The sequence below is a fragment of the Dendrobates tinctorius genome, unplaced genomic scaffold (genome assembly GCF_039654945.1).
Source record: "Dendrobates tinctorius isolate UK_male_01 unplaced genomic scaffold, ASM3965494v1 ptg000093l, whole genome shotgun sequence".
In the NCBI taxonomy this organism is placed as follows: domain Eukaryota; kingdom Metazoa; phylum Chordata; class Amphibia; order Anura; family Dendrobatidae; genus Dendrobates; species Dendrobates tinctorius.
Genome location: NW_027361761.1, coordinates 2,996,348 through 3,010,084, shown reverse-complemented (window position 1 = coordinate 3,010,084; position 13,737 = coordinate 2,996,348). Strand labels below are relative to the sequence as shown.

The following is a 13,737-nucleotide window of genomic DNA, read 5'->3' as shown; positions in this document are numbered from 1 at the left end:
CTCTGTGTGTGAGTGCAGCTCACGTTGCAGTGTGTTCTACAGCCACCGCTCGTTGTAGTCCGCTCAGCGTGCGTCACTGCCTCATACATAGTCCTTTTTTTGCAGCAAATTTAGCCAGATTTTTGCTCCTATATTAGTGTTCTTCCATCCGCATCCATTGTCATTGGTTGCAAACACTATATAGGATTAGATAGAGGAGCCTTTTTTCTGGCTTGTGCCCTTCAGGGCCAGCCAGACTAGTATCACCCTATTTTTTGGAGCCTCATCAATTGCATTGTAGGTTAGCTTCCTGCATTGTAATCGCTCCAAAAAGTTTGTGATACTATATCTTTCAAACTTTGGTCACATCCTTTTCTTTCCCGCCCCCCCAAAAAAAAAAAGGAAATAAAGTTCACCAAACACTCCACTTTACAGTTGTGTAGGCCACATTAGATCATATTAAAGTGTAGTACACACACTCTTAGCCAAACTAGTGTTTCTTATTCTGGTTAGCAGGTGTTCAGGAATAAGAACACTAAGCCACCCCTTTTTTACTTTTCTGCCTATCTTTATCAGTCTACCAAGATGAAGAAGGCAGGGAGTAAGGCACGTGGTCGTGGCCGTGGAGTTTCAGCAGGGAGAGGACGTGGGGATTCGGTGTCTGCTGCGGCCACCAGTGACCCGGCATCCCACACTTTTACCAGGCAACAGTCCTTCATGCGCAGCTTTGTAGGACCTCGCCGTACCCCACTGCTGCGTGACGAACAAATTGAAGCCGTTGTCGGATGGATGGCAGCTAATGCATCCACTTCAATGACTTCCGCATCCTCCCAGGGCCAGAGCACTGAAGAGCAACCATCTGTCTCTTCACCACCTGCCAAATTGCCCAGGCAGTCTGAGAGCACTGGACAGGAGTCATCTCAATCTTTACTTCTGTTCTCAGAATCTGTTGGCTTGGAAAGAGGTGGCCAGCCAAGCAGCATTCTAGAGCGTGAAGAAGAGGGAGTATGCAGTGATGCTCAACTGCTTTGTCCCTCTGAATCTGAAGAGGCGGGTGGGCCAGTGCCTATTGTCAGCACACCTCAGTGCTCATCTGATGATGATGAGACTCAGTTGCCAATTTCTGGTGCGTACGGTGCTGGCGAGACAACCCAGGACCAGCCGGTGCTTGAAGAGGGGAGTGGAGATGATGAGGTCCTTGACCCATCGTGGCGTCAGCCACCGGAAGGTGGTGGGAGCAGCTCTGAGGAAGAGATTCCCCGAACGGCCAAAAGAGGAGGGAGAGGGCGGGGGCAGACTTGGTTGCCTGTAGCCTCCACTTTGGCACCCGTGAGGAGCAATCCTCTTCCAAAACAGAAAACGGCCGCTCCCAGGACTTGCAGTGCGTGGTCGTTTTTTGACACAGTTGCAGATGACATTTGCTTTGTCAAATGCAAGCTGTGTCATCAGAAAATTAATCGAGGGAAAAATGTGAGCAACCTCAATACCACAAATATGTGGAAACATGTGCGTACCAAGCACGAGGTGGAGTTACACAGACACACTGAAGATGTAGGCCAACCTTCAGCAGCACCTACCACCTCTTCAGCTCGTGTTGGGGCCTCTTCCTCCAGCTCACACACAGCTGGTTTGGCTTCCTCACTGGAACGCCATGGAAGAACCACTGCCACTGTTGTCCAGAGACCCAGTGAAATTCCACCCACTGAACAACGTTCTCAGTCATCAGCACACTCCCTGGCCACTCACCAGCAATTGGTAGCACAGGCATGGGAGAAAAAGCGGCCATACTCGGCAAACCATCCCCGAGCACTGGCTCTGAATGCCGGCATTGCCAAACTACTGGCCCTTGAGATGCTGTCATTCAGGCTGGTGGAGACTGACACCTTCCGGAACTTGATGTGATTGGCAGTTCCACAATACAATGTGCCCAGCCGCTTTTATTTCAGAAGGCAAGCCGTCCCTGCCCTGCAAAAGCATGTGGAGGTAAAAATTAAAAATGCGCTACTAAACGCCGTCAGTAGCAAGGTCCACCTGACCACCGATGCGTGGACCAGTAGCCATGGACAGGGACGATACCTTTCCCTCACTGCCCATTGGGTCAATGTTGTGGAGCCGGGTACAGATCTGGAGAGTGGCTCTGTACGTATTCTGCCAACTCCAAGGATTGCAGGAATGCAGTCTGTACATATTGAGTCCTCGTCCTACTCTAGTTCCTCGGAATCAGCACTGCATGAGCCTGTTAGGCCAGATATGAGCACAGGTGTGGCCAAACGTCAACAGGCCGTCCTTAAATTATTTTCTTTGGGGAATCGGAGCCACACAGCACAGGAGCTCTGGAATGCCATCAAGCAGGAGAGCGATGTGTGGTTTGTGCCAGCGAATCTCCAGCCAGGTTTGGTAGTGAGTGACAATGGCCGAAATCTAGGGGCAGCTCTGGGCCTAGGCAACCTCACTCACATACCATGTCTGGCACATGTGCTCAACTTGGTCGTGCAGAGCTTTCTGAGGGACTATCCGGATCTTGATGCACTGCTGCACAAGGTTCGCCTAGAGTGTGCTCACTTGCGGCGTTCCAGCATGGCAAGATCGCGCATTGCATCTCTGCAACGCCGATTCCGCCTGCCAGAACATCGCATCATATGTGACCTCCCCACCAGGTGGAATTCAACGTTACATATGTTGGAGCGGTTGTGTGAGCAGCCGGCAGCAGTAATGGAGTAGCAGCTGCATCAGGCGCAAACAAGTCGCACTGTGCGCCGGACACACTTCACCACCACTGAGTGGGCCACTATGAGGGACATCTGCCAAGTTTTGCGTGCCTTCGATGACTCCACGCGGATGGCCAGTGCAGATGATGCACTAGTCAGCATGACTGTCCCCCTTATCTGTCTGCTTCAAAAAACCTTACAAGCACTAAGTGAGGAGGTTTTTGAAGAGGTCGAGGATGAGGAGTCAGAAATGCCATCATCTTCTGGCAAGTCTGCGCAACGTGCCTCCACACAAAGGCCCAGGCAGGGGACACTTAGTGAGGAGGATGATGAGGAGTCAATGGAGGAGGAGGAACACATCTCTCCAGAGGAGGGAGGTACACAAGGCTCTAGTAGTCAGTGTGTACAGCGAGGGTGGGGTGATGCTGAGCAGGCTGAGATGCCGCCTCAAGCTGGGGACAGCGTTTCCGGTCCAGTTGGCAGTCTGCAGCACATGGTTGATTTCATGCTGCAGTGCTTGTTAAATGACCGCAGCATCGCCAACATTCTCCACACGGCTGATTATTGGGTGTACACCCTCCTAGATCCTCGCTACCGGGACAACTTACAAAGCCTCATACCACAGTTGAACCGGGAGCGAAAAATGCGGGAGTACCAAGAAACTCTTGTGCAGGCCATCATGTTCTCCATTCCCCCCGCAAGTGTTGCTGGTAGTGCTTTTCAAAGCAGCCATGTGGGTAGAGGCAGTGGAGGAAGCTCTGCACAAAGAGGTAGCAGAGGCAGTGCCGCTGGTCAAGGCAAGGCCAGTATGGCCCAAATGTGGAAAAGTTCTGTGGGACCGCCACAAACGGCTACACCATCACAGACGGCTCCAGTCAGCAGGAGGCAATGTTTCCGTCAGATGGTGACAGACTACTTGTCTTGCCCTGTTAGTGTACTCCCAGACGGCTCTTCCCCGTTCAAGTATTGGGTCTCTAAGCTGGATACATGGCCAGAGCTTAGCCAGTATGCATTGGAGGTGCTGGCTTGCCCTGCTGCCAGTGTATTATCGGAACGTGTCTTTAGTGCTGCAGGTGGTGTGGTAACAGACCGTCGCACGCGACTATCCGCCAATAATGTTGACCGGCTTACTTTTCTGAAAATGAACAAGGCCTGGATCTCACCTGAATTTGCCAGTCCTCTTCCAGAATAAATAATTGGCTGGCAACAGGATCCAGGTCTCCTGTTGTGTTCATGTTTCTATGACCTGAACTTTATTTCCTGGGCTACAGCAACGCCCGTTGTTGCTCAGAAGTGCTGTCCGCACAGACAAAACACTCGCTCATGTGTAAGTGGGGTTCGGTAACGTCAGCTGATCCCCTGCTGTGTGTATGGCAAAGTGTCCTGCTCCCTCCACAGTCAAACAACCTCAGATTTGCACCTGGCTCCAAGTAGGCCTCGGCCTACTACCTGATTTTCCCTGGCCTCCGACACCGCCAGTTGTTGCTTAGAAGTGCTGTCCGCACAGACAAAACACTCGCTCATGTATAAGTGGGGTTCGGTAACCGCTGATCCCCCTGCTGTGTGTACGGCAAACTCTCCTGCTGCCTACAACTTCTGACTACCTCTGATTTAATATGTTCTCTGATTTGCCCTCTGTCTCCACTCTGTTTTGAGTATTTCCTCCGGCCTACAAAACCGCCTGTTTGTGCTCTCAAGTGCCGTCTGCACAATCCACACTTGTTCCTGTGTTACCTGGGTCCTGTAACATCTGCTCATCTCCAGAGGTGAGTCCGGCAATGTCTCCTGCTTTGTCTACATTCCCACTACTTGTAGTGGAAAAGTGGACAGAGCAGGAGACATTGCCTGACTCACCTCTAGGGAGAAGCTGCTGTTACAGAACCCCAGTAACACAGGAACAAGTGTGGGTTGTGCAGACGGCATTTCAGAGTAGCAACTGGCGTGGTTGGAAGCCAGAGGAAATACTCGAAACAGAGTGAAGACAGAGACCTAATTGGAGTACGTTGACAGTTAGTAGCAGTCTAGAAACAAACAATCGAAAACTGCCACCAAGTAGGCCTCGGCCTACTACCTGATTTTCCCTGGGCTCCGACACCGCCAGTTGTTGCTCAGAAGTGCTGTCCCCACAGACAAAACACTCGCTCATGTGTAAGTGGGGTTCGGTAACGTCAGCTGATCCCCTGCTGTGTGTATGGCAAAGTGTCCTGCTCCCTCCACAGTCAAACAACCTCAGATTTACACCTGGCTCCAAGTAGGCCTCGGCCTACTACCTGATTTTTCCTGGGCTCCGACACCGCCAGTTGTTGCTCAGAAGTGCTGTCCGCACAGTCAGAACACTCGCTCATGTGTAAGTGGGGTTCGGTAACGTCAGCTGATCCTCTGCTGTGTGTACGGCAAACTCTCCTGCTGCCTCCAAATTCAAACAACGTCTTATCTTAAACTGCCTCCAAGTAGGCCTCAGCCTACAAAATGACTGTCCCTGGGCTCCAACATCGTCAGTTGTTGTTCGGAAGTGCTGTCCACACAGAAAAAAAACACTCGTTCATGTGAAAGTGGAGTTCGGTAACGTCAGCTGATCCCCTGCTGTGTGGAGGGCAAACTGCTGCTGCCTCCAAATTGTAACTAATTCAGATTTAAACATTCTCTGATTTGGCCTCTGTCTCCACTCTGTCTCTAGTATTTCCCCTGACCTCCAGCACCGCCAGTTCCTGCTCACAGTTGCCGTCCGCTCATTCCACACTTGTTCCTGTGTTCCTGGTGTTCTGTTACGTGAGCTGATCCCCCAATGTGTGTCCGCCACTGTCTCCTGCGCTGTCCACCTTCCCACTGCAAGCGGTGGGAATGTGGACAGAGCAGGAGACAGTGGCAGACACACATCAGGGGCTCTGCTGACATTACAGAACCCCAGTAACACAGGAACACGTGTGGATTGGGCAGACGGCTGCTGTACGCATAAACTGGCGGTGTTGGTGGTCACGTGAAATCCTGGAAACAGAGTGGAGACAGATGCCTAATTGGAGCACGTTGACAGTCTGTTGTAGCCTACAAACAATGTAAAACTGCCACCAAGTAGGCCTCGGCCTGCACCCTGATTGTCCCTGGGCTCCAACAACGCTAGTTGGTGCTCGGAAGTGCTGTCCACACAGAAAAACACACTTGTTCATGTGTAAGTGGGGTTCGGTAACGTCAGCTGATCCCCTGCTGTGTGGAGGGCAAAGTGCTGCTGCCTCCAAATTGTAACTACTTCAGATTTAAACATTCTCTGATTTGGCCTCTGTCTCCACTCTGTCTCTAGTATTTCCCCTGACCTCCAACACCGCCAGTTCCTGCTCACAGTTGCCGTCCACGCATTCCACACTTGTTCCTGTGTTCCTGGTGTTCTGTTACGTGAGCTGATCCCCCAATGTGTGTCCGCCACTGTCTCCTGCGCTGTCCACCTTCCCACTGCAAGTGGTGGGAATGTGGACAGAGCAGGAGACATTGGCAGACACACATCTGGGGATCTGCTGACATTACAGAACCCCAGTAACACAGGAACACGTGTGGATTGGGCAGACGGCTACTGTACGCATAAACTGGCGGTGTTGGTGGTCACGTCAAATCCTGGAAACAGAGTGGAGACAGATGCCTAATTGGATCACGTTGACAGTCTGTTGTAGCCTACAAACAATCTAAAGCTACCACCAAGTAGGCCTCGGCCTTCACCATGATTGTCCCTGGGTTCCAACAACGCCAGTTGGTGCTCGGCAGTGTCTTTGGCACGGGTACTCCCTGTTGCCCAGCCTGGTTCCAGCACGCCAGCTGTTTCCGGGTAGTGTCAAGGTCACTATGCCACCAATCCGTTGTCCTGTCGTCTTGCGGCCGGGTTTGCCAACTCTATGGTGCCTGCAGTTTAGGTGACTTCTATGTGGGCTGCGGGAACTGGCACTGAAGGCTGGATCCGTAGTGCCAATGGGACATGGACCCCCTGTAGGACTGTGGGTTTCGGTAACTGCGGCCGGCTTGCGGCCTGGCTACTTTGCTTTGGATGGGTACCTTCTGCTACCCACCCGGGTGCCAGCACTGTCAGCTGGTTCTCGCCAGAGCCTTTGGCCTAGGTGCCTCCATCTCTGTATCCGAAGGTCCAGCACCGTCAGCTGGTCCTTGGTAGTGCTTTCTAGCACAGGTACCTCCTGCCTAGTAACCGTGGTCCAGCAACGTCAGCTGTTCCTCGGTAGTGCCATTGGCTCTTGTAGCTTTTGCTACCCATCTGAGTTCCAGCACCGTCAGCTGGTTCTCGGCAGTGTCTTTGGCACGGGTACTCCCTGTTGCCCAGCCTGTTTCCAGCACGCCAGCTGTTTCCAGGTAGTGTCAAGGTCACTATGCCACCAATCCGTTGTCCTGTCGTCTTGCGGCCGGGTTAGCCGACTCTACAGTGCCTGCAGTTTAGGTGACTCCTATGTGGGCTGCGGGAACTGGCACTGAAGGCTGGATCTGTAGTGCCAATGGGACATGGACCCCCTGTAGGACTGTGGGTTTCGGAAACTGCGGCCGCCTTGCGGCCTGGCTACTTTGCTTTGGATGGGTACCTTCTGCTACCCACCCAGGTGCCAGCACTGTCAGCTGGTTCTCGCCAGAGCCTTTGGCCTAGGTGCCTCCATCTCGGTATCCAAGGTCCAGCACTGACAGCTGGTCCTTGGTAGTGCTTTTTAGCACAGGTACCTTCTGCTTAGTAACCGTGGTCCAGCACCGTCAGTTGGTCCTCGGTAGTGCCATTGGCTCTTGTTCCTTCTGCTACCCATCCGGGTGCCAGCACTGTCAGCTGGTTCTCGCCAGAGCCTTTGGCCTAGGTGCCTCCATCTCTGTATCCGAAGTCCAGCACCGTCAGCTGGTCCTTGGTAGTGCTTTTTAGGACAGGTACCTTCTGCTTAGTAACCGTGGTCCATCACCGTCAGTTGGTCCTCGGTAGTGCCATTGGCTCCTGTTCCTTCTGCTACCCATCCGGGTTCCAGCACTGTCTGCTGGTTCTCGCCAGAGCCTTTGGCCTAGGTGCCTCCATCTCGGTATCCGAGGTCCAGCACCGTCAGCTGGTCCTTGGTAGTGCTTTTTAGCACAGGTACCTTCTGCTTAGTAACCGTGGTCCAGCACCGTCAGTTGGTCCTCGGTAGTGCCATTGGCTCTTGTTCCTTCTGCTACCCATTCGGGTTCCAGCACTGTCTGCTGGTTCTCGCCATAGCCTTTGGCCTAGGTGCCTCCATCTCGGTATCCGAGGTCCAGCACCGTCAGCTGGTCCTTGGTAGTGGTTTCTAGCACAGGTACCTCCTGCATAGTAACCGGGGTCCAGCACCGTCAGCTGTTCCTCAGTAGTGCCATTGGCTATTGTTCCCTTCTGCTGCCACTACGGGTTCCAGTACTGTCAGCTGGTTCTCGCCATTTTCTCAGCCTTCTTGTACCTTCTGCTACATTTCCAAGATCAAGCTTTTTGAAATTCTTTGGTAATCCTTATTGATCTCCATGACGACGACCCTGATGACGACGACCCTGAAGACCACACCAAAGAAGCCCAGAAATATGACCCTAAATAATAAGACCAAGAGGACAAAGAACATGAAGACAACCACCAAGATACAGAGCAAAAGACAGAAGAACAAGAAGCAGAAGAACAGAAAGCAGAAGAACATTAAGCATAAGACTAAAAATCAGCATAGAAGAAATCAAAATTATAAGCAGAAGAAGACTAAGCAGTAAATGGGGGTGAGTCCGTTCCTCCTCGTGGTGCCCCTGGAAAATGCCTGCTGCTGCAGGCCAAACTGAACGCGGACAAATCCTGTTGTAAATCTTTTGTGACAGGCAGAACGGAAGGTGTAATCTTATAACTTTTATAGATAAGTACTACAGGAATGCCTGTCACCATAAGAAAATGAAGAAAAAGAAGAATAGGAAGAAGATGAAGAAATAGCATATGAAAATTAATAATAGCTGAATAAGAAGAATATGAAGAATGGGAAAAAAAAATTAATGGGAAGAAGGTGAAGAAGAAGAAGATGAAAAAAATGCTACTGCTGCGGATCATGAAGGAGAAAGTGTGGGAGAAGTACAAAAGAAGGTGAAGAGCATGGAAGTTGTGAAACATACATATCTGACTAAATATAAAAAAGTTAACATAGTCAATATCTTTTTAACTCCGAACGTCTTGGAAAAAAAAAATGGAGTTAATGCTATGCCATGTGATTTGAATAAACCACTATGCCTTTAATGTCTCCTCCACCTCCCACAATTCTACATGATTCTTATTTGCTTTCAAATATGTAGAATTAGCCAACAAGGAAATAAAGGGCTTTTTTTAATTCCGATACCGGAAGTCCCATTGACTTGAATGGGACTTCCGGTATCGGAATCGGCGATACCCGATATTCGGGTGATACTATCCGATACGATATTTTTGGGTATCGAACAGTATCGCTCAACACTAATTCCAATATGAAGCGTGCATCTACAACCATGAAGTTGCGCAGATGTACGCACGATTCACATATACAAAACGCGCTAACATTTTTGATGTCACAGTCTGTTAAGAGAAAAATCATAACATTTTGACGTTGCAAACAGTCTTCCGGTTGAAGCCAATAATAGATAATGCCTCCATTATAAAGCTGCAGGCGGATGACGCCGGATCCTCTATTGCTGATAGGTGAAATCTAGTGACAAGTGAATTCCGCAGTCTATTTAGAATTTGGCCAGGAAGTTCCAATTTTTTCTTTGTGGATTTTTCCAGACCCCAGAGCATAATAGACATTGGGGTTAAACAATAAAATGGTAAGCTCCACCTGACTGTTCTGCTGTCCCTGCCTCCCTGCCCAGTCCTAGCTCCCTCAGCTTCCAGTCTTTTTCTCAGTGCTTCCTGTGTTGAATAGAATCTGGGAGCGTGAGCGGAGAACCAGGCAGGTATCGTCAGCTGGACAGATGAGCATTGAGCTGTTTCGATTTTGGGGTTTTTTTTCCTGTCCTTTTACAGTCAGATTTGCAAAAAGTGAATCAGATTTTAGCAAATCTGATTTTTATATATTTTTTTTTTTTTTTAAATCTGAGACTAGTTTGATTCTCGGCTAACTAATCTGCTCATCTTTAGTGAAGACCGCCATTCTCCTCTCCCTCCTTGCACAGGTCATAGAGCATTCTCCCTTAGAAGTCATCTCCAGGCACCAGTTTTGTTTGGCCCATAAGATCATGTCGGTGAACTGCTGATCTCAGGCGTGATGTCCGTGCCCATAATTGTCCCCTAAAAAAAACATAAAGTTAGAAAAAAATTAGAATATGTATCTCAATGTATAGATAGAATTTTGGTGATATATTCCCTTTAAAGCAGCAAAAATCATCTGTAATAACACCAGAGATCTGCCCGTAAAGTCCTTAACATGATGTTTATAAACATGATGATTGGGCATGTAACGGGGGCAGATGTGTCCACGGCTTAGAGACAAACTGTGAACTTTCTCCAGAACCCCGGTTTCATTTTTCTCCTATTTATTTTCTCTTCTCTCCTCTTGTCCTGACCCCTGGATCATGTATACACCAATTTCTGAGACTGTAGACTCCAAACATAAAAGTAAAATATTCGCCTGAAATTTAATTTGACACTTGTCGTTTTTGCATCATGATGAACCGAAGAGCTTTTTGTGATAGGAACTTTTTTTGGCAGAAACCGTGTATTTTTCTTCTTTTTTTTCCTCATTGTTTGTGGAATTCGGCCTAACTTAATTTGTTGCCTTCTTCAGCGATGGACATATGGCCGATAGTATATCGATCAAGCCATATATCATCTCTTCCTAATGATGTCTCCCCAGGGACGACACTAGCAAAGTTTGACTTTGATGGATCTGTTCGATGAAAGGCTACTAAGATGTCAAACTTTACTCCTTCCTGTAGGTACCGGCGGCCATCATCAAAGTTTATCATTTTTATCATAAAACTATATTTTGTGCTACATATCAAATATTTGTGCAGAAAACGATCCTGGGTTATGGGAATTACACAGACGTATACACTAGTACAATGTTTTTGCATTTTGTATCGGGTTCATAAAATTTTCTGGTTATATAAAAATTAAAATGTAATATTGTTTTCATCAATGTGGAATATTAGGACAAAATATTACCAGTGTAAGCCACCATTTCACAGGTTACACATATTACTGATATAAGTTAGGTAACTAAGTTGTACATTGTGATGCTGTACTGATCCTGAGTTACATCCTGTATTATACCCCAGAGCTGCACTCACTATTCTGCTGGTGCAGTCACTGTGTACATACATTACTGATCCTGAGTTACATCCTGTATTATACCCCAGAGCTGCACTCACTATTCTGCTGGTGCAGTCACTGTGTACATACATTACATTACTGATCCTGAGTTACATCCTGTATTACACCCCAGAGCTGCACTCACTATTCTGCTGGTGCAGTCACTGTGTACATACATTACATTACTGATCCTGAGTTACATCTTGTATTATACTCCAGAGCTGCACTCCCTATTCTGCTGGTGCAGTCACTGTGTACATACATTACATTACTGATCCTGAGTTACATCCTGTATTATACCCCAGAAGCTGCATTCACTATTCTGCTGGTGCAGTCACTGTATACATACATTACATTACTGATCCTGAGTTACATCTTGTATTATACTCCAGAGCTGCACTCCCTATTCTGCTGGTGCAGACACTGTGTACATACATTACTGATCCTGATCCTGAGTTACATCCTGTATTATACTCCAGAGCTGCACTCCCTATTCTACTGGTGCAGTCACTGTGTACATACATTACATTACTGATCCTGAGTTACATCCTGTGTTATACTCCAGAGTTGCACTCACTATTCTGCTGGTGCATTCACTGTGTACATACATTACATTACTGATCCTGAGTTACATCCTGTATTATACTCCAGAGCTGCACTCACTATTCTGCTGGTGTAGTCACTGGGTACATACATTACATTACTGATCCTGAGTTACATCCTGTGTTATACTCCAGAGTTGCACTCACTATTCTGCTGGTGCATTCACTGTGTACATACATTACATTACTGATCCTGAGTTACATCCTGTATTATACTCCAGAGCTGCACTCACTATTCTGCTGGTGTAGTCACTGTGTACATACATTACATTACTAATCCCGAGTTACCTCCTGTATTATACCCCAGAGCTGCACTCACTATTCTGCTGGTGCAGTCACCGTGTACATACATTACATTACTGATCCTGAGTTACATCCTGTATTATACCCCAGAGCTGCGATCACTATTCTGCTGGTGCAGTCACCGTGTACATACATTACATTACATTACTGATCCTGAGTTACATCCTGTATTATACTCCAGAGCTGCACTCACTATTCTGCTGGTGTAGTCACTGTGTACATACATTACATTACTAATCCCGAGTTACCTCCTGTATTATACCCCAGAGCTGCACTCACTATTTTGCTGGTGCAGTCACCGTGTACATACATTACTGATCCTGAGTTACATCCTGTATTATACCCCAGAGCTGCACTCACTATTCTGCTGGTGCAGTCACTGTGTACATACATTACATTACTGATCCTGAGTTACATCCTGTATTATACCCCAGAGCTGCGATCACTATTCTGCTGGTGCAGTCACTGTGTACATACATTACATTACTGATCCTGAGTTACATCCTGTATTATACTCCAGAGCTGCACTCACTATTCTGGTTGTTTTGGAAACCATTTGACAAGCACAATCCAACACACATTTTAGGTGTTTTCCTACATGTGGAGACCAGACAAATTGTATCTTATGGGAACATGGCACTGAACAATCAGAATTTTAAAGGATTTCAGCTATGAAGACAGAATAAGTATGAATGCAGCTCTGGACTGTACAATAGACAAGCCCAGGATTAGTACCAGATAGATTAAATGTTCTATGACTGTATTCACACTGTATTATTTGCTCTTTTCCATATGTGACTGTGAAAATGTCCCGTTTGAGTCACTTTTCTTCAGAATTATTGATATTTTTGTCTTTCTGCAGGAAAGGACTGATTCTGAGCCAGAGGACAGTGAGAACACAAATCCGAGCCCCACTAATGAGGTTGAGCCCGAAAACACAGTGACAAGTTCTCTGTCTGTAAATGAATACTTTGCAAAGCGGATGGCAGAGCTTAAAAAATCCCACGCAAAGCGAGCCGAGCAGGTCACGGAGCGTGTGAAGCCATGTCCAGAAGACGCTGATGACACATATTCAGAAGACTCAAAGAAGAAATCTAAAAAGAAAAAACACAGAAAGAATAAGAATGACGACTCATCAGAGGAGCTGAAAGAAGAGATGAATCCTGAAGACGAAAACGATGTGGACACCACAGATTGTCAGAAGAGAGGAAGAAGAAGAAAGCCAAAGGGCAAGAAAGAAGACAAAGTCCTGAACGTGGAAAACTCTGAGGACTGTGAAGAAGACAACCCGAATGAGACGCTAAAGAAAAAAAACAAAAGGAAAAAAGAATCGTGTGATGAAAGGCAAACGGAAGATATCACTTGTACCCCTGATGAAAATATTGGCACGGTCCAACCAAAGAAGAAGAGGAAGAAGAGAAGGCGAGAGAGAACAGAAGCGTAAACCGCTGTACACTTGACCCATCTCACGGCCGGTGCCGATACAGAATCAAGAATTTTACAACACTTTTTAACAACCTGTGTATTTTCTGATGAACTAAAATACACCAGTGTCTTATTCTTGTACCTATGTATTCTGAAAATTGGGTAAATTAAATTTTTAAGCATTCAGACTTCAACTCTGGGCTTTTTTTTTGTAAATATGGCAACCGAAAGTTGAAACTTATCGCGTTCATGATCCCAAGGAGACAAAAGTAGGGAAGCAGGGCTTGTTTTAGGAACTTCCCAAGGTTCATTGACATTGCTCGATAAATAAAATTGTAGACTTTGACAAAAAAAAAAATTGCAGCCTTTGACTCAAAAAACTGTACACTTTGACTCCAAAATTAGTAGACTTTGACTCCAAAAAAAATTGTAGACTTTG

The 13,737-nt window shown here is 47.4% G+C and overlaps 1 protein-coding gene across 2 annotated transcripts in view; it reads left to right on the top strand.

The window, feature by feature from the left end:
* PINX1 (PIN2 (TERF1) interacting telomerase inhibitor 1) overlaps window positions 1-13,486 on the top strand; it is a 131,563-nt gene extending 118,077 nt beyond the window's left edge. For both annotated transcript variants that reach the window (XM_073586368.1, XM_073586370.1), the window contains exon 7: window positions 12,736-13,486. In XM_073586368.1, the coding sequence (XP_073442469.1) occupies window positions 12,736-13,317 (582 nt within the window). In that variant the 3' untranslated portion in view covers window positions 13,318-13,486. The remainder of the gene's footprint in view (window positions 1-12,735) is intronic.
* The last annotated feature ends 251 nt before the right edge of the window (window positions 13,487-13,737 follow it).